The sequence below is a fragment of the Chenopodium quinoa genome, unplaced genomic scaffold (genome assembly GCF_001683475.1).
Source record: "Chenopodium quinoa cultivar QQ74 unplaced genomic scaffold, ASM168347v1, whole genome shotgun sequence".
NCBI lineage: Eukaryota > Viridiplantae > Streptophyta > Magnoliopsida > Caryophyllales > Amaranthaceae > Chenopodium > Chenopodium quinoa.
The window spans coordinates 2,175-22,336 of record NW_018742935.1 but is presented as its reverse complement, the minus strand read 5'-3'; the positions used below and the strand labels follow the sequence as shown (position 1 = coordinate 22,336).

The following is a 20,162-nucleotide window of genomic DNA, read 5'->3' as shown; positions in this document are numbered from 1 at the left end:
TTTCTACAATGAAGACTGAGAAAGAAGATCGTCAAGCCGATTTGGGGTGGTTTAGGAAAAGAAATAGGTAGCAGAAACAAACGAGGTGCAAACAACTCACTGACTATCAAGCTTCCGATGATGAGGGAATTGAGCTAGAGAAATTGGAGTTATAACCACCAAGCATGATGCCACCAGATGTGGAGGAGGAAATCAGGTATGTTGTTGCAGGTGATGAAATTGCTGGTGGAAATCGAGGTGGTATCACCGGAGATGATGGTGGACCTCATTGACTTGCTGGTGGTGTTCACAGCAATTTTGAGGGTAGTAGATTGGGAAATAAATTTGATGGTGTCTTAAGTGGTTCACCTGGAAGAATTTTGAGAGAGGTGGTGCCAATGGTAGTGGATCCGGCGGTGATCCAAGTTTCTTGGCCAGAAGATGTAAGTATGGAGGTGGAACTACCAGAATTTGTTGCCAGATTAGAGGAGGGGGATTCATGAAAGGCGTATCAGGAGCAAGTGGGTCAGGTGCAGACTTGGATAAAACTCCGGTGCAGTACCGGTGTGGTTCACCCTTCTTTGTCGGCAAAAAATTCTGGTGAAGTATGGTTGCCTGGTTAATCATCAAAGAAGCTTTGTAGAAGGTTCTAGATAGAGAGACTGAAGAAAAGATGAATAGGACAAACCTTGCTCAGTCTTATGTTGGCCAGGGAGCAAGATAAATTCAGAAAATATCATAAGAGGGCAAGAGGCCAGATGGTAAAAGGCCAAAGGTATGACATCACTAAATAAAAGTCAGCTGCAGCTTAAAAGGATGAAATGCTTGCCAAACTAATTATTCATGGAGAGAATGAGAACACCAACCTATTTGTAATCCACTTCATTTTATGAGAAGAGCCTTCCCAATGGGCTTAGTAAACTCAGGTCACTTCATCCCAATTTACCACCCGATTTTCTCAATACCATTGTTACCCTATTCTTCCTTATCTACTCTCACTACTTCAGTATAAGCTGTGACCCCAAAACACCCAAAACATCCTTCAGTTTATATGCCCAAAGATTAAACCAAATTGTCCAATGTATTTTTTCCAACCACAATTTTTCAATCCCAAGTAAAAAGACTAACTCCACCCAAACCTTACTTCCACCTCCTGATGAGCTTTATAGGCATTGGAAACCAGGCATCAAAGGGGGAATTACTCATTACCTTAGAGGCTGGAAGTTGAACTTCAATTACTACTATCCATTTACCTTGAGGGTGAGGCGGATGTTTGGGTGGCTGGTAAAGTTATGAACTGACCTAAAGAAGGGCATTATGGGTAGTATAGTAATTTTTTTAGTAATATTATTAAAAATATAAAGAGTTGCCACCAATGGACATGAGACAAAAGCTAGTCAGGAATCATCCTAGGGATTTAAATGGTGTATAAGTAGAGAGAGATGAGAAGGGAGGAGGCAGCCAGATTGTGAGAGAGTTCGTAGGAAAGTTGTGACCTCAAGTCACTCTTTGGAGAGTGGTAACCTTATTATTATTATTTTTTGAATCATGGACAGTGGTAACCTAAAGCTACTGTTGTAAGAAATCTTTTGGCTTCAAAGACTCAATCTTCTAAGTGCAGTAATAATTTGTATATCATATATAGTACAAGCTCACATGGCTAGATTATTGATTCTTAGTTCTGAAATAGAGAGTTACTGGCTGCAAAGCTTTTTGTTTGAATTGCTTGTCTATGTGCCATTTTTGTTCATTTTTCATTTTTTCTGCTATTCTATCCAGGTAAGGTAAGAGACAATTTCCCTCTTGAAATGGCCGAAATTCAAGGAGCTGTGGTGGCAGGAAGATATTAATGACGATGGAAAAATCGAATTAGTGACTTCTGATGTACATGGAAATGTTGCTGCTTGGAATGCTGAAGGAAAGGAAATATGGGAAACACATGTCAAAAGTCTAATTCCTCAGGTAGGCCTCAATTTAACTCCAATTGGCAAATGGTCAGTTAATGATGGGTGAGAGACATCAGAAAGCCAAAATAGGTGGTTGTTTCGGAATTGAGAGGCTTTTATGTAGTATCATTTTTAGGTTCTCCAATTTTTAAAGAAACATTTTAGATTCAATCTTTGATTGGATATACTCCCTCTGCCCCAAATTAAAATTCTATTTTTTCCAAAAATCTCTTCCCTACATAATAGTGTCATTTTAACTTTATTACTACATAATAGTCTCATTTTAATTGTATACACATGTCATAAAGATAAAATAGTACATCAAATTTTTAATTATTTTTAAAAATATTAATTTTATTATATTTATATTTGTTATATTTCTAATGTTATGTATCTAGTAGCTCAATGATATGTAACTTTTATCATTTGTGGTACCTTAATTTTTTACTAGCACTTTATTATTTAATAAATAAGAAAACTTATTTACTACTTTTTTTTATTCTTTGACCTAATTTTTTTTTAAATGTTCCTTTTTGAAAAATATATTATTATTTTTTTTCCCTCATATTTTTTAATCCAATGTATCTTGTAGCTCAATGATACTTACCTTTTATGTACCTTATAGACTTATTACTAGTACTTTAAAATTAAAAAAAAAAAGAAAAACATAATTCCAATTTTGTAGATTTTATATTTTTTTTGATGTACCTTATAATTTAATGACATTTACCTTTTAGGTTTTGGACATGTACCTTATAAAATAATAACACGTACCTTTAATTGTTGTAAAAAACAAAGAAACAAAGAAGATACTAATTTTTTTCAAATAAGATGGGTTTGTACGTATCTCTTTATGATATGTACTTATATCTTTAGAATATGTGCTTTTTAGATGTAAGACATGTACCCTAGATCCTTAGCAATTTTTGATTTTTATGCAAAAATTTAATGAGACTTATATTTGGGGATGGAGTGAGTACAAGATGTAGAATGCCATAATGCACCGACCACATAAAACAAGGGAAGTGGATTTGCCACTGAAACTATGACTCATGACATTATGGCTATTATCGACTCAATGAAAGACCACACTTGGTAATTATATATTTTTCCCTTTGCCTAGTGCTTGTTTTGAAATTTTCACAGGAATTAAGAAATGTGAATTCTAAGAGTAGATTTATTAATTTGCAATTAATAATGATACATAACTATGGGATAAGGAAATTTTAAAGGTTAGAAAATAAATGTGGTTACACATTTCAATCCATATATCTGTTTTCAAGGATTAATAAAATTGACGTGGGTGCAAATTTCATAGAGTAATAAATATTTAAATCAACTTTATTATCAATTTTCTTGTTACACAAACTTTACTATCATTAGAATATACTTCCTCCGCTTTTTAAATTGCAACGTTAGAGTTTTCACACTTGTCAATACACAGTTTTTACATGTAATATCTTTAGTTATAGTAAAAATTATATAAAGTTTATATTTTGAAATTATTTATCGAGACGAATCCAACAAGATCTTACATGACTATGTTTTAATTGTGTATCCCAATGTATAAATCCCAAAAGACGATCAAAGTAGCTTTAGTTCTAGTGTATAATATCTAATGTTGCGATTGAAAAAGAATGAAGTACATTAAAATTAATGTAGCAACATCTTACATGATAATGTTTGTTTTACATCTTAATATAAATACAACTCAATATGAGTAATTGCAAAAACTCAACAATGCTAATTATTTTGAAATGGATGAAGTTTACTATTGTTATTTATTCATTACTTTGTTTAAAATTGATAAAAATATTATTTAAGCAAGTTGTGAAGACTATTCCTCTTAAATTAATTACCTGATTGTATGAATATCTACATGCAACTGAGTAAATAATTGCGTATCTGCTTTTATTATGTTGTATTTTATGTTCATTATGTTATTATAATAAGGTACCAATGTGTTTCTATGATAAGATTAGTGCTTTTATTATAGTATTATAATGATATGTGCTTTTATTAGAAGAAAAAATGCCAAAAGTATCCGTGTTACAATAAAAAAAAAATGTAGCATGGTATATATATTCTACTGTTTCCTCTTTTTGTATTTTGGGTGGGTTGAGTGGGGCGGGGGTGTGGCTAACTATCAGAGGTGAATGAGGTATAGATGATGATTTGAATTGTCTATGAGATGTCATTTCCTGTTTGCTTCTAATTATCAATAGACTTGAACTTTTCCTTTTTGTGGTGGCAATTTTTTAAGGTTGGTGGTAATAGGTTAAAAACCCAGATCTTGTGGCCAGTATCAGTTTAATTGCATAAGAATGGTGCAATTACCAAACTTGGTTTATGTTAGGCTTTGTAGGTTCTTGAAGGTATCAATTTGAATGAGTTATTCAAAACCTCATGTCTTGACACTTTTCTAAACCAGGGTCCTGTTATCGGTGATGTGGATGGGGATGGCCATACAGATATTGTGGTTCCGACTATATCTGGAAATATATATGTACTTAGTGGCAAAGATGGGAAACATGTTCGTCCATATCCTTATAGAGCAAATGGAAGAATTATGAATCAGGCTCTTCTTGTTGATATGAGCAAACGGGGAGAGAAAAAGAAGGGACTCACCATTGTCACAACTTCATTTGACGGTTATTTATATCTCATTGATGGACCAACATCTTGTGCAGATGTTGTTGATATTGGTGAAACTTCGTAAGATTTATATGAACTGCTTGTTTCATGTTTCCTAAATCTTTGCTATTTAATAATTATATTCTTAATCGTCAAGGGCATCAACTGGTTCGATGACAGGTACAGCATGGTTTTGGCTGATAATGTTGATGGTGGTGATGATCTTGATCTTATTGTAACAACTATGAATGGAAATGTATTTTGCTTCTCTACTCCATCTCCGCATCATGTGCTGAAGGTGAGAAGATATTGAGACACACATTTGAAGCTACTGGGAATTTTACATTGCTGGAACTCTAACAATTAGTACCTTTAGCTTTTTATTAAACATTATTATTATTATTTTTCTAATTTAGTTTGCTTTTATAGTCATGGAGATCAGCTTATCAAGGAAGGAACAATGTTGCTAGTCGATTCAACCGGGAGGGGATTTATGTCTTGCCTTCACATAGAAATTTCCGCGATGAAGAAGGGAAGAACTTTTGGATCGAGTTTGAAATTGTTGATGCCTATAGACATCCATCTGGTACACAAGCACCATATAATGTCACGGTAAGTTTGCTTCTTTTTTTATTTGTATTTTTAAGTTTTTGGTATACTTGATCCTGTATAAATGTTTTCTGTACCTGATGATGCTCTACTAATGTAGGTTACCTTACTTGTTCCTGGTAATTTTCAAGGAGAGAGGAGCATAAAACAAAATCAGATGTATGATAAGCCAGGAAAATATCGTATGAAGTTGCCAACAGTCAGTGTAAGGACGACCGGTACAGTAATAATTGAAATGGTGGACTCCCATGGTCTCTATTTCTCGGATGAATTCTCGCTTACATTTCACATGTATTACTACAAACTATTGAAATGGCTTGTGATCCTCCCTATGTTTGGAATGTTTGTTGTTCTTGTGATCCTTCGACCACAAGAAGCAGTGCCATTGCCCTCATTTTCAAGGAATACTGACTTGTAAGAGCGGCATTAAAGCTGTTGCGACAAATTATACATCGAATTCGAAAGCCTATACAAAAACTGTGGTTCGATAACTGTTGGTCATTTCCTGGCAGAGTTTGCCATTGAAGTAGGTTTTTTGGGTCTACTGAATTTGGAATTAAGTGATACATCTTTAACCTTTTCTGAAAGGTCTCACAGTTGAGTTTTGAAATCTGTAAACTGCCATCTTAACGAAGAGAAAAAAGCATATTGTCCCTTTGGGGTTATTGACTTGGCTTCAAATTGTTTACTGGCTTTGGAACTAAGTGGATGCATCATTATTCGTTTCTGATAAGTTTTAAAGACTCAATTTCAAATTTAGGGATGAAAAATTTAGTAACGGCAAAACAAGTACTTCAGTTTGGAGACATATGAAGTACTCCCTCTGTCCTTTAATGATAGTCCTTTATGGGCAATTTTTACGGGAATTAATAAACATAAATAAGCAGTAAAAGTAAATTGGAAAAATAAATTTACATTGGGTATGCAAAAAAGTAGAGAGAGAAAGTAATGGAAAAGCAAAATTTACATGGGAAAATTAAATTTGCATAAATATTGATGCAAATTGGAGGGAATTTTGATAAAAAATTAATATTAATGGTACTTGAAAAAAGCAAATGGGACTATAATTTTGGGACTTAAAATTGGCCATACGGGACTATCAGTAACGGACGGAGGGAGTATTATTTTATATACCACAAATTGACTTTCCCTGTTACCAACTTTATATTAGTCATTTTAAAATATAAATTCTGTTGAAAATAAGTAAGGATTTTGACATACATAACTCTAAGGGCTGTATTTAGGGCAAAAGTTACCCTACCTATGTGGTTTAAGGAAAAGGTCACTCGTGTCTTATAGCTCAACGATATTTATGCCAATCAGAGTTTGGCACGTGACACTAGAAGATTTGCTAATGAAAAGCACACAAAGGCCATAGGGGTCGAAATCTTGAGAAGCCTCGGATAATGGCGAAGTGTTAGACATGTGTCATGCATATAGTGGGCACCTAATTAAATCATACCTTTTTAGGTCATAATACCAAGGAAAATACGTTTCTTAAGAGCTATAAATATCAAATAATATAACAATGGGACATAATCATTTGATACAAGGCTAGGAATAAATATTAGCGTATAGCACCTATGTGCTTAGAAAATGTATAGGATGGCATTGGTTTTCTAGTGGTACAATATAAAGTGCAAAACGTATGTACCACCTTCATTAAATGTACCCATGTGATTTCAGTGGTACATTTTCGGAGTATTAAATGTACCACTAGCACAGTTAAGTGGAATATTCAAGTTTTCTAATGCCTGGTAAATTACGCTTCTGCCCTCTTATACACTTCGTTTGTCAATAGGTGCTATGCGCTGATATGCACTCCAAGGCTAGTGTCTAAAAAGAGCTTCAACTTGTAGGCGTTGTAAGAAGTGTACCTAACGGAAGAAGATGCGAAAATGATATTAGACTGAAAGGACAACAAACAAGTACACAACCGCCAACCAGTTTGTAAGTAGCTTGTAAGTTGCTTTGGACTTTATTCACTTTAATGAAAAGGACAAAGGCAACTACGATTTTTAATTCATAAAGGTATCCTATTTACAATTCATGAGATCGCTAATTACATGTTGTCACAAAACATGACTAGAGGGTGCGAGGATGATGGAACTAAATTGAACCTGAATGACAATACTGCCTGAATTGGCCTTTCTTCAGTTCTTATAGTGACATGTATAAATTGCAACTGAAAAGACATATAAACAAGAGTTGAATTCGCTTCAAATTAGATTATGCTAAGTCAGTTGAATATTAAATGCACATGTAATTGTTAATATTGTGATTAGTTGATTACACAACATAACAATACAAGAAAACAACTAATCACTGATGGCCGAAAATAGTAGATGAATCATCAAAAACTGTCAGTGATGGTAACACCGACAACCAACTACCGATAAGTGGTTGTCTGTACACATTTTGTCGAACAAGTGTATTTTTCCCATACAGGGTTCAAAATTAATAAATAAAGCTAATTATTTAGTTATGCCAAGTGATCAGAATGCATAGCTAGAGGCCACTTCCGATCAGTGAGATTAATATTGTTAATCTCACAACTTGTTGTTGACTGAGCCTAATGGGTCACACCTAATCGCGTAACCAAACTATGGAGCATATTAAGCCAAAAGGCGCAAATACATCGATAAATATTTTTCCGAACTCAAACGTCGGATTTCAAGCTCGACGCGATGCAAGGACTAGGTAGGCCAATGGGGGATCCAAGAATTATGGGGCTTGTTTTTGAAAGGAATGGTGCCCTTCCAACAAGTGTATTATTCCGAGAAGGTTTGGAATTATTAGAAAGCTAATTCTTCAGTGAGGTCAAGTGACCGGAATGCCTAGGTGGAGGCCGCTTCCGATTAGTAATATTAATGTATAATTAATATTAGGCCAAATTAGAAAATAACACCCAATAAAAACCCCGTTTTTGATAATAACACCTGTAAAAAAAAAGTTTTATTATAACACCACCAAAAATCCCAAAATTTTGGTTTCACCACCCACTAACGGATTTTTAGATGGAAACTGTTTAGGGGATTTTTCCCCGCCACGTGGACCAGTCAGCACCCGCCACGTGTTAGCCACTCAGGGGCTGCCACGTGTCATGCTCCAAGAGGTCCAGCATGGACCAATCGCACCACGCCACGTGGCCCACTATCTGCCAACCTGGAAAACGGCTAACTGGGCCCGAATCCCGAGGCAAGCTCAATCAGTCCTAGGTTTTCCATTTAACCTAGTATTAGGCGCGTATTTCTAGGCTATAAATACAGTAATTAGCCTTCATTAAACACATTTAGAATTAATTAATCATCTCACCAAGAGAAAAGCCTAAACACCCGTGCATACTAAATTGCTAGACCAGACTTAGCATTAATTGCACGCCTTGATCATTCCTCCCCTTAGAGGAACCAGATCACCTTTACTTTCCGCACCTATTACTCCTAAAACACTTTCTAACTTGATCGTCGGAGGCGGAGCTACCACCAACCGGAGTTTCCGTTGTTTTGCATGTACAGGCGCACAGATCGAATCTCGAATTTGTAACTCTCCCGTAGGACATCAAAAAACCCCGAAACATTTTGGCGCCGTCTGTGGGGAGAGTACTTTCGAGATGGAATCACAGTCTGTACCGATTCTAAGTGAGAAGCGTCCCACGAACGACCCTCTGGTTCAGACGGACCAGGATACTGACAATGAAATTGAAGTCGAGACTCATACGACCTCTGATGGGACCTTAAGAGCTCGACGCACCCGTCCCACCGAAAGGAGGGAATGGGAGGACTACCTGCCTGGATCTAGTAAACCAGGCGGCCAGCCGCTTGATCATCAACAGGCGGCCGAGGGATCTGCCCCCATAACTAGAAACGAACTCATGACCTTCATGAATAGTTTCAAGGGGGAGATCTAAGAGCTTATCAACAAAAGGGCGACCGTTTCACCAAAGGAACAGTCGGCCAGAAGACCCTCCCAATCTGGGAGGAAGAAGCTTGTAAAGGATCGGGAGGCGACTCCTTACCCTAAGCTTAGGGAGAGGGAGGCGCCAGTGATCGACCTAACTAAGTACCGCTTCCCCTCACCAGGGAAGAGAAAGCCCATCCGTCATATTCAGCCGGACGGGTCAAAGAGAACATACTCTGATGCTCGAATGTTGCTCGAGCAGAAGAAGAATGACCGACTGTCAGAGTCGGCCTCTACGTCTGATATCCAAGACAGTCAACATAATACCTCCTTGATGGCACTACCAACCCAGAAGACCACTTGATGGCATACATCAACCTTATGTACCTCCAAGGGTTGGATGACGCCACATGGTGCAAGTGTTTCCCGACCACATTGAAGGGCGTCGCCCAGCAATGGTTCGGCAACTTGCCGACCGGGAGTATTAACAATTTCAAGACCTTCGCCTACTTGTTCACATCAAACTTCGCAATGAACATTCCTGCTAAGAAGACCACCCTTGATCTGGGGGGAATACATCAGGGAGAGAAAGAGGGACTGCGCTTTTATATCAAGAGGTTCAATCTGATGAGAATTCAGATACAAGGACTACCTGATAAAGTAGCTTATACAGACTTTTTCAAAGGTCTGAAGGACGAGTCGAACTTCAAATTCGACCTCGTCAGAAAAAGGGTGACCACCCTCCAAGAAGCAATGATGGAGGCGGACGCCTACATTCAGGCGACTGACCTCTGGAATGTTGGAAAGCAGTCGGACCACAAAAAGTCCGACAGAAGAGAGAGCCGGCCAAAGCAGTCGGCCAATAAAGAAGAGAAAAAGAGAAAAGAAGTCTGGGCGGCCGACTCCTTTGAACAGCCATCCCAGAAGAAGAAGAAGGAATTTAAACCATACTCCCCCAAGTATGAGTTTAACAAGGATAACTATGCCATCCTCAAGGAAATCAAGGACCGACTCTCAATTGAGAAGCCGGCCGCCATGAAGAGTTCCGTCAACAATCGGAACAAAGATAAATATTGCTATTACCATGAGGACATTGGTCATGACACCAATGAGTGCATCAGCCTCAAGCGCCTCTTGGACCGCCTGTAGACAAAGGAGATCTCAACTCCTATGTCAAGAAATCAAAGGGTACCCAACACCCCAAACAGAAACAGGCGGACCGGAAGAGGGCGACACCTGCTGAAAGCTCTGATACTGACGAAGCGCTAGTCTATACAATAGCAGGCGGCTTCGCAGAGGGAGGCCCAACTATCCGGGGCAATAAGGACAACATCAGGCGTCTGGATGTTAACTCCGTCGACCAGGGACGGACCTCCAAAAGTTCATTTCTAGAAGTTGTTATCACTGAGGAAGACTTCGGGGGAATCAAGGGGCCGCATGACGACCTCATTGTAATTGAATGCAAGGTGGCCAACCAGAGAGTTGGTCGGATTCTCATAGATACCGGGAGTTCATCTGATCTCATCAGCAACAAGTACTTGGCAAAGCTCAAGTACAAGCCCGACAGCATACACTCGGTCTCCCATCGCTTAGTGGGATTTGGAGGAGGGGTCGTACACCCAGTTGGACGGGTGGATCTGCCTATCTGCCTAGGTGAGAAAGGGGAGGACCGTCACATGGTGGTCCGATTCTTGGTGGTCGAAGAACTGTCGGCCTACAACATGATCTTAGGGCGACCCACCCTGAATAATTCAAAAGCTGTTATCATTCCATCTCTCATGCTTCTCAAGTTTGAGAAAGATGATGGAACAGTCGGCTCCCTAAAGGGAGACCAGAAGATGGCCAGGGAATGTTACTTCTCTGATATTAAGCCCACTGTGGTAGCATCCGGCCCCAGTGAAGAGACTACGGACCTTGAGAAAGTGAAAGGAGCCGAGCCTACCCCAATAGCAGCCGACAAGAAAAGAAAGGCCACCCATATGGAGGCCGAGAGAAAAGAAAAACAATAGAAATTTTTGGCCGAGGAGCGGTCAGATGAGTTTCGCCCTCAGCCGGCTGGTGAACACGTAGACCTAGTCTTGGATGATTCTCGCCCTGAGCGAATTATTAAAGTTGGGACGATTGCTTTTGCTGAACTTGGTACTGACCTCCACCAATTGTTAAGAGAATTCAAAGATATATTTGCATTTGAAGTTCAAGAGATGCCAGGCATAAGCCCGGATCTGGCCGTACATAAACTCGTTGTGGATCCAGAAAAGAAGCCGGTCATGCAAAAGAAGAGGAACCATGGCGAAGAACGAAGCCAGGCGGCAGCCGTTGAGGTTAAGAAATTTCTAGACGCAGGATTCATTCGACAATGTTACTTCCCAGAATTGGTAGCGAATGTAGTACTTGTCAAAAAGTCGAATGGGACCTGGCGCATGTCTGTAGACTACACAGACTTAAAAAAGGCATGTCCCAAAGACAGTTACCCGCTCGCAAAGATCGACCACTTGGTCGACTCTACAGCCGGCCATGCTTTGATGAGCTTCATAGACGCCTACTCAGGCTTCCATCAGATACCCCAGTGGAAGAAGGATCAAGAGAAGACGGCCTTTGTCACAGATCAAGGGTTGTTTTGCTATACTGTCATGCCGTTCAGACTAAAGAATGCGCCTGCAACCTTCCAAAGAATGATAACTACGGTCTTCTTCAACCAGATTGGAAGGAATGTGGAGGCATACATAGATGATATGATTGTTAAATCTAAACTCCGGACGGACCATCTAGCTCATCTCGGAGAAATATTCACCACACTCAGGCGGCACCAGGTCATGCTCAATCCCAAGAAATGTGTTTTTGGTGTTGAGTCTGGTAAGTTCCTCGGATTTCTAATCAATCAAAGGGGGATAGAGGCTAACCCTGAGAAGGTACAAGTGGACATAGATATGCAGTCGCCCCGCGCTGTCCGAGAAGTTCAAAGGCTTACAAGGTGCCTGGCGGCATTGGGGAGATTCCTCAGCCGGTCGGGCGACAAGTGTCTTTACTTTTTTCAAGCTATCAAGAAGAAGACCATGTTTGAATGGGGGCCGGATGTAGAGGCGGCCTTCCGAAAACTAAAGCAACATTTACACTCCTTGCCAAGGCTGGTCAGCCCTCTACCCAAGGAAGTACTATACATGTATTTAGCAATCTTTGACCATGCTCTTAGTGCCGTCCTCCTTGCTAAGAGGGACGACTGCCAGCTCCTGGTCTACTTTATCAGTTACGTCCTAAAGAATTCCGAGTTACGGTATCCAATGGTGGAGAAGTTTGGCCTTGCCCTCTTCATGGTAGTTAAAAAATTGAAGACTTATAGTTTTGGCACATCCGGTTGTGGTCTACACTGACCAACCAGTTAAGCGGCCACTGACAACCATGGAGTCGTCAGGCCGGATGATCAAATAGGCCATCGAGATCCAAAGTCTAGAGATCACTTTTGAGCCAAGGAAAGAAGTGAAGGGGCAAGCATTCGCTGACTTCATAGTAGAATTAACCAGGCCGACTAATCCAGAGAACTTTGAGCAAGTCTGGAAAGTCTATGTGGACGGGAGCTCTACAATGAACGGTTGTGGAGCAGGCGTCATATGTCAGTCCCCTGAGGGAACAGGTACGAGTACGCCCTACGGTTTAAGTTCCAAGCCTCGAACAATGAGGCGGAATATGAAGCCTTTTGGCTGGCATCCGCATGTGTAAGGCGGCCGGGGCAAGAAAGATAGTCGCCTATTCTGACTCACAACTGATCGTAAGTCAATACCATGGTGACTATGAAGCAACACATCCGACTATGATCAAGTACCTACAAGCGGTAAAGCAGGAGGCCGGGACACTTGAAGAATTTCACCTAAATCAAGTGCCCGGGTCGAGAATAACCAGGCGGACGCCCTCTCTAAACTGGCATCATCAGCTTCCTGCGACACACCAAGGATGGTTTTCTGGGAAGTAATGGAGAAGCGAAGCATCGAGGAGGAACCTATTGGGATCCTAGATAGAAGCTCCACCTGGTTGGATGACATCCGCGCATACTTAACAGACGGCACCCTACCGGCTACTCACTCAGAGGCGGTCTTACTGAAAAAACGGGCGTCCAACTTTGAAATGCATAAAGGGGAACTCTTCAAAAAGGGCTATCTCCAACCTTTCTTCAAATGTGTTACCCCGGAAAAGGGGCGAGAGATCTTAGAAGACTTGCACTCGGGATACTGCGCCTCCCACGTAGGCGGCAGGTCCCTAGCTCGTAGAACCAGGCGACAGGGATATTTCTGGCCAACCTTGGAAGCAGACGCTATGGAGATGGTGAAAAAATGCGACAAGTGTCAGAGGTTTGGCAAGATAATTCATTGTCCGACCACTAATCTGACGGCCATACATAGCCCTTACCATTCGCCAAGTGGGGCATGGACGTCTTGGGTCTGTATACACCTGCAACAGGCAGCCGGAGATACATCCTGGTAGCAGTCGACTACTTTACCAAAGGTATAAAGACCAAGGACGTTATCTCATTCATTTGGAGGAACGTCATTACACGATTTGGGGTGCCTATGTCAATGGTCTTTGATAATGGTCCTCCGTTCGAGACGCCTGTTCTCAAGAACTGGCTGGGGGATCAAGGAATTGCATACAACTTTGCATCAGTTGGCTGACCCCAAACAAACGGCCAGGTAGAAGCGTTCAACAAGATTATCTCTCACGGTATCAAGAAAAAGATTGAAAAAGCAGGCGGCCTATGGGCAGACGAACTACCACATGTTCTCTGGCCATAAGGACGACTGAAAAAGGGGCGACTGGGGAAACCCCATTCCTCCTGACCTATGGGGCAGAAGCTGTTCTACCCATTGAGCATTATGAGTCGACTCTTCGTGTCATGCTGTTATGACGAGGCGGCCAATTAGGAATCCATGCGCCTAGCATTGGACTCACTCCCGAGCGTAGGGGCAACGCAACCTTACGCCATGAGATCTACCGTCTGAGAATGACAAGTATAACAAGAGAGTACACAGGCGTCCACTAAAAGTAGGGGACTTTGTACTACGAAAAAATGGAAGCAGTCGGTAGGGCTAATGAGTTGGGAAAGCTAACTCCCAACTAGGAAGGACCCTACCGGATCTTTGATGAGGTTAAAGACGGCACTATCGCCTGGAAACACCAGACGACCGGCTCCTACCTAGGACATGGAATATAGATAATTTGAAGAAGTATTACTTCTGAATGATGTAATTGTACAAGGGTTATTAATAAAACTTGCAATTATTTCAATACTTTGTACTTTTATCAGAGGGGTATGCCGCCTGTACATTTGCAGTCGGCTACTCTCCATAGAAGAGGACCGCCTGAACCTAAAACAGACGGCTACTCTCCTATACTCCAAAGTCTGAGGTAACTTAGCATCTAAGTTCACCATGAACTAAACAAGGCCTATGGCCGGATGATCAGCCCAGTCGCAAGCTGTAGGGTTTCGTAGTGACCCGACACTACGCGGAAGGAAACCCAGCAAGACCCGCCCCTTAATTAAAGCAATTAACAAGCATAATAAACTTAATCAAACAAGATTAAGAACAAGAATTATACCTTTGACGCATGCTTCGCTCCCATAGAGCTCTTACATCAAAATCCCGAAAAGACGAGATCTCCGACGGATCATACCCTCGACCCGACCTGAGCGTCCTAAGTCTTGAAGGTTAGTCAAGACCCGGACAAAATAACTATGAGTTTTACGAATCAAAGGTTTACTCTTTCTTAGAGTTGCCTTTTTAATTACACTCAAGGTTGTTTATTTCCCAATACCCTAGCTTTGGTATTTATAGGGAAATGAACCCTTGAACTTCATTCCTCAACCAATGTGGGAGAATGAATAATTTGCTAATTAATTTATTTCTTAAATAAATTAATAAATAAATCCAATCACAATGCAACAGGTGTCAAAGGAGAGAGAGGGTTAGGTGAGGACCATGAACCTTGGGGGGACCATTGCCTTGCTCCCCAAGGCATGCTCCAAGCCTATTGGTCCACACTCCCTCAAACCCCCACTCACAAAGGGGTGCTGGGCTGCTGCCAGCTAGCATGCCAGCTAGCCCAGCCAGCCAGCACCAGCCCAGCCTCGCATCCCAGCTAGGCAGTGCTGGTTGATGCTTGGCGCTGGTGCGTGCCAGTGCTAGGCGCTGGTGCATGATGGTGCTAGGCGCTGGTGCGTGCTGGTGCTGGCCCTAGCACTCCCACGCACTGCCTCGCACACTCACACACTCCCACACTACGCGCACCCACGCATCCAGCCCCATGCTCGCAATGCCTAGCATGCGTGCTGATACCGAGCCACGCATGCTGGGCTTGACGCTGCTTGCTAGCTCTTCCTCGCATGCACTCGCACATCCACACGCACCATCCTCGCAGCATCCCTATTGCACGCACACACGCACCAGCCCACACGCATCATTGCTGCTGCTGTGCAAGGCTGGCGAGGCACAGACGCACACGCACGCAAGCCCCTGGCATTGCGATGGTGCTGTGCGTGGTGCCATGCCTTGCGATGGTGCCTGGCCTGGGCTGCGTGCTGCGATAGCCTGCCACATGCACCCAGGCACCCAGGCTAGCACGCTGCTAGCTGCGATGGGCTGCCTGGTGCTTGTGGCACTTGCGATGGCTTGCCATTCGCACCCAGGCACCCAAGCTAGCACGCTACTAGCTGCGATGGGCTGCCTGGGGCTTGTGGTGCTTTGCGATAGGCTGCCATGCGCATGCGTAGGCTGCGATGGTGCACCTAGCTGCGATGGTGCGCCTTGAGCTTGCGATGGTGCGCCTAGCCATTCTAGGTGCATGCTAGCTCGATCTAGCCTATCATCCACATGGTTAGACCATTGTGGTGCTACAGCTACACTCGTACTTGTCGCTTGTGATTTTGCGACGCTCGGTCTCGACGCCCTAGGCTCGATTTCTGACGTCTGTATTCGTAAAACTCTGCTGACTCATTAAATCCTTTCGGATTAATTCGTCGTCTCGGATCGGTGATTCGATTGGGTTCGACCCGAAGGGTTCAGTTAAGATTAAGTTGTAACATCAATTGCACATTGATATTACTGATCGGAAGCGGCCTCCACCTAGGCATTCTGATCACTTGACCTTGCTGAAGAATTAGCTCTGTAGTAATTTTGAACCCTCTATCGGAAGAATACACTTGTTGGAAGGACACCATTCCTTTCAATCTCCCACTTGTCCTTCCGGACAAGTGTGCATACAGTGTATAGCCTATTTCTTATGTCACTTAATGTTTTTTCGTGAACTATAAGGTAAGATTCTTTGTCATCCTTATTACGTTCAGAAGTGTTTCTCGATCTCCGAGTTCGACTGTCAATAAGCAGATGATTTCTAAAATCCATCTGAGCACGGCCATGCATTTTCACAGTCTCGCTCTTCGAGCGGCCTTGTAAACAACAAAACATTTTTCCCTATTGTTAGTAGGGGGACAATCCCAGTCTTGTATTGTAAGTTTTTTTACTAAGAGGACATAGTCTCCTGAGTGTTCCCGTTATGATCCCCAGTTACGGCAGACGTTTGGAAACATCAAAGAGTCTAGTACTCAAACAAGAAAACTTCACAGTACTCATGGTCGGAGGAAACAAGTTCCAATAGTCATAGTGAGAAATGTACTTATGACAAAATTTAAATTTTCTTAAAGTACTCTCATAGGTCTTATCCAGTACAGTTCCAAACTGTGCCTGTGCAAATGATTTATGACTGTCACGTCCTCGTAGCACAAGAAACGGTGCTGTAATCATACTACACACTAATCTATGGCGGTCATCAATCGTCCATCTGTTAGATGACCTCGGTTAGGGACACTTTTCGATTTAATATTCAATGTTCACTTAACAAGTGTTTCTTTATCCAAGACATGGTCTTGATACCCTGTTTTGAATATTTCTGTAAATCGAATGGACTCATTATTTAATTCTAAACCACAATTAAATAGTAATGGAGTGAATGATAATTTTGCACAAAAATTAATTACTCCATTAATGAATGGTTTTAATACAGTGTCTTACATTAAATATCCTATTTAATTAAAACACATGTACAGGGAATTTCAAAGCCAGTCTCCAACATGCTTGATTCCCATTGCCTCAATGTGCGTGTTGTGTTTCACTTGAGGCAGCGGTTTAGTCAAAGGATCGGCTACATTATCATCCATGCCAATCTTACAAATTCTGATTTCACCTTCAGATTTCCATTCCCTTATCATGTGAAATCGCCTTTGCACGTGTTTGACCTTTTGGTGCTCTTTTCGCTCCTTAGCCTGAGTGATAGCTCCATTGTTATCACAATAGAGATCTATCGGCCCCTTGATTGAGGGTACAACACCAAGTTCGCTAATGAACTTGCGAATCCAAACAACTTCCTTGGCAGCTTCTGAAGCGGCCAAGTACTCGGCTTCAGTTGTAGAGTCTGCTGTGGTGCTCTGCTTGACACTCTTCCAGCTAAACGCTCCTCCATTTAGACAGAATATGTACCCCGACTGTGACTTGAAGTCGTCTCTATCAGTCTGGAAGCTAGCGTCGGTGTAACCTTCAACAACCAGTTCTTTGTGGCCTCCATACACCAGGAATTTATCCTTGTTCCTTTTCAGGTACTTAAGGATGTTCTTGGCCGCAGTCCAATGCGCCTCTCCTGGGTTCGATTGGTATCGACTCGTTGCACTCAGGGCATACGATACATCTGGCCTTGTACATATTATGACATACATGATCGATCCGATTAGCGAAGCATATGGGATCTGATTCATTCTTTCTCGCTCAACAGATGTCTGTGGACACTGTTTCTTGCTGAGAGTTATGCCATGGGACATGGGTAAATGCCCTCTTTTGGCATTCTCCATGTTGAATCGAGCCAGTACCTTATCAATGTAAGTATTCTGGCTTAATCCAATCATCCTCTTAGATCTATCCCTGTAGATCTTGATGCCCAATATGTACTGTGCCTCTCCTTAGTCCTTCATTGAAAAGCACTTGCCCAACCAGCCTTTTACGGACTCCAACAATTTTGTGCTGTTTCCAATGAGAAGTATGTCATCGACATACAAGACTAGGAGTGCAATATCACTCCCACTGACCTTCTTGTATACACAAGAATCATCTGGATTCTTGATAAAACTAAACTTGCTAATGGCTTCATCAAATCGCAGATTCCAACTTCTACTGGCTTGCTTCAGTCCATAAATGGACTTCTTCAGCTTGCAAACCTTTCCAGCGTTGCCTGGATCGACAAAACCTTCTGGCTGTGTCATATACACAGTTTCTTCCAAAATTCCATTAAGGAAGGCGGTTTTGACATCCATTTGCCATATTTCTTAATCGTAATATGCAGCAATCGCTAGGATGATCCGGACGGATTTTAGCATTGCAACTGGTGAAAACGTTTCGTCATAGTCAATCCCGTGGACTTGTCTATAACCTTTTGCCACCAGTCTAGCTTTGTATATCGATACATTTCCATCCTTGTCTGTCTTCACTTTGAAGATCCATTTGCAACCAATGGGTGTATAACCCTCGGCCAAATTCACCAAGTCCTAGACTTGATTTTCAGACATGGAGTCCATCTCGGATTTCATGGCCTCTTGCCATTTTGCAGAGTCGGGGCTCGTCATAGCTTTCTTGTATGTCTCCGGCTCATCACCATCCATAACTAGGATGTCCTGATCATCGGTTAAAACGATACCGAGGTATCTGTCTGGTTGAGATCTTTGTGTTGCGACCTACGTAGGGTAATCGGTTGAGCATTTACATTGTCTGTTTGATTCTGACCAATCTTCTTAGATGCTTCCAAAGTATCTAGATTGTCAGTTTTGTCAGGTTGACATTGTTGCTCGTCCTCTCGAATTTCATCGAGTTCGATTTTCCTCCCACTTGTCATTTTGGAAAGGTGTTCCTTCTCCAAAAAGACACCATCACGAGCAACAAAAACTTTGTTCTCGGATTTATTGTAGAAGTAATACCCGTTGGTTTCTTTTGGATATCCCACAAAGAAACACTTATCCATTTGGGGTGAAGTTTGTCCGAAATTAATCGCTTGACATATGCTTCGCATCCCCAAATCTTGAGAAAAAGACAACCTAGGAGGTTTCTTAGTCCATAATTCATATGGAGTCTTTTCAACAGCTTTTGACGGAGCTTTATTCAGTGTTAGAGCTGCTGTTTGTAGCGCATGTCCCTAGAAAGAGATAGGGAGTTCACTAAGACCCATCATTGATCGAACCATGTCTAACAAGGTTCGATTCCTCCGTTCAGACACTCCGTTCCATTGAGGAGTTCCGGGAGGTGTCAACTCTGAAAGAATGCCATTTTCTTTCAAGTGATCGTCGAATTCATGGCTTAAATATTCGCCACCTCGATCCGATCGAAGTGCTTTGATTTTCTTGCCAAGTTGATTTTCAAATTCTTTCTGAAATTCTTTGAATTTCTCAAAGGATTCAGATTTATTCGACATTAAGTAGACATAGCTGATTACGGGGATTCTCCCTTAATCACCCCTCGCCCATGTGGACCAATCAGGGCCTGACAAGTGTCACCCAGTTGGGCTTATTAGGACCAGCCACGTGGCACGCTTCCATTGGTCCACCATGGACCTCCAATGCCATGCCATGTGGCCCTCTCAGCCTTTCCTAAACAGGTAATAGATTGGGCCCAAATCCCAAGAAAGCCAGTCAGTCTTAGGGTTGGCCAAAACCCTAGAGCCTGGCACGCTTCCCAAGGCTATCAATACGGTCATAAGTGCTCATTTATGACAGGGACTGTTCACAAGAAACACTCGGATTACACAAATCCCAAAGAGAATCACACACCACTTGGTTCCGCCTGCTAGACCCATCCTAGCATCCGGCACCTATTTACATTCTGCTTTACTACTCCTTCATCTACTAACTTGATCGTTGGAGGCGGAGCTCCCTACCCAAGGAGTCTCCGTTATCTTTCAGGTACAGGCGCGTGGTTCCAGTCTCGAAGTTGTATCTCTCTTAAGGGACGCAGAAAACCCCGGAACATTTTGGCGTCGTCTGTGGGGAGAGTACCTTTGAGATGGCATCGCAATCTGTAC

At 41.9% G+C, this 20,162-nt stretch overlaps 1 protein-coding gene across 1 annotated transcript; it reads left to right on the top strand.

Annotated features, from left to right (window-relative positions):
• Positions 1–478: 478 nt before the first annotated feature.
• On the top strand, positions 479–5,881 carry LOC110728424 (protein DEFECTIVE IN EXINE FORMATION 1-like). The gene is given in 7 exon segments (XM_021908074.1): positions 479–548; positions 1,717–1,820; positions 1,822–1,941; positions 4,357–4,640; positions 4,740–4,857; positions 4,989–5,171; positions 5,269–5,881. Coding segments are annotated over 7 exon segments (1,197 nt in total). The 3' UTR covers positions 5,587–5,881.
• The last annotated feature ends 14,281 nt before the right edge of the window (positions 5,882–20,162 follow it).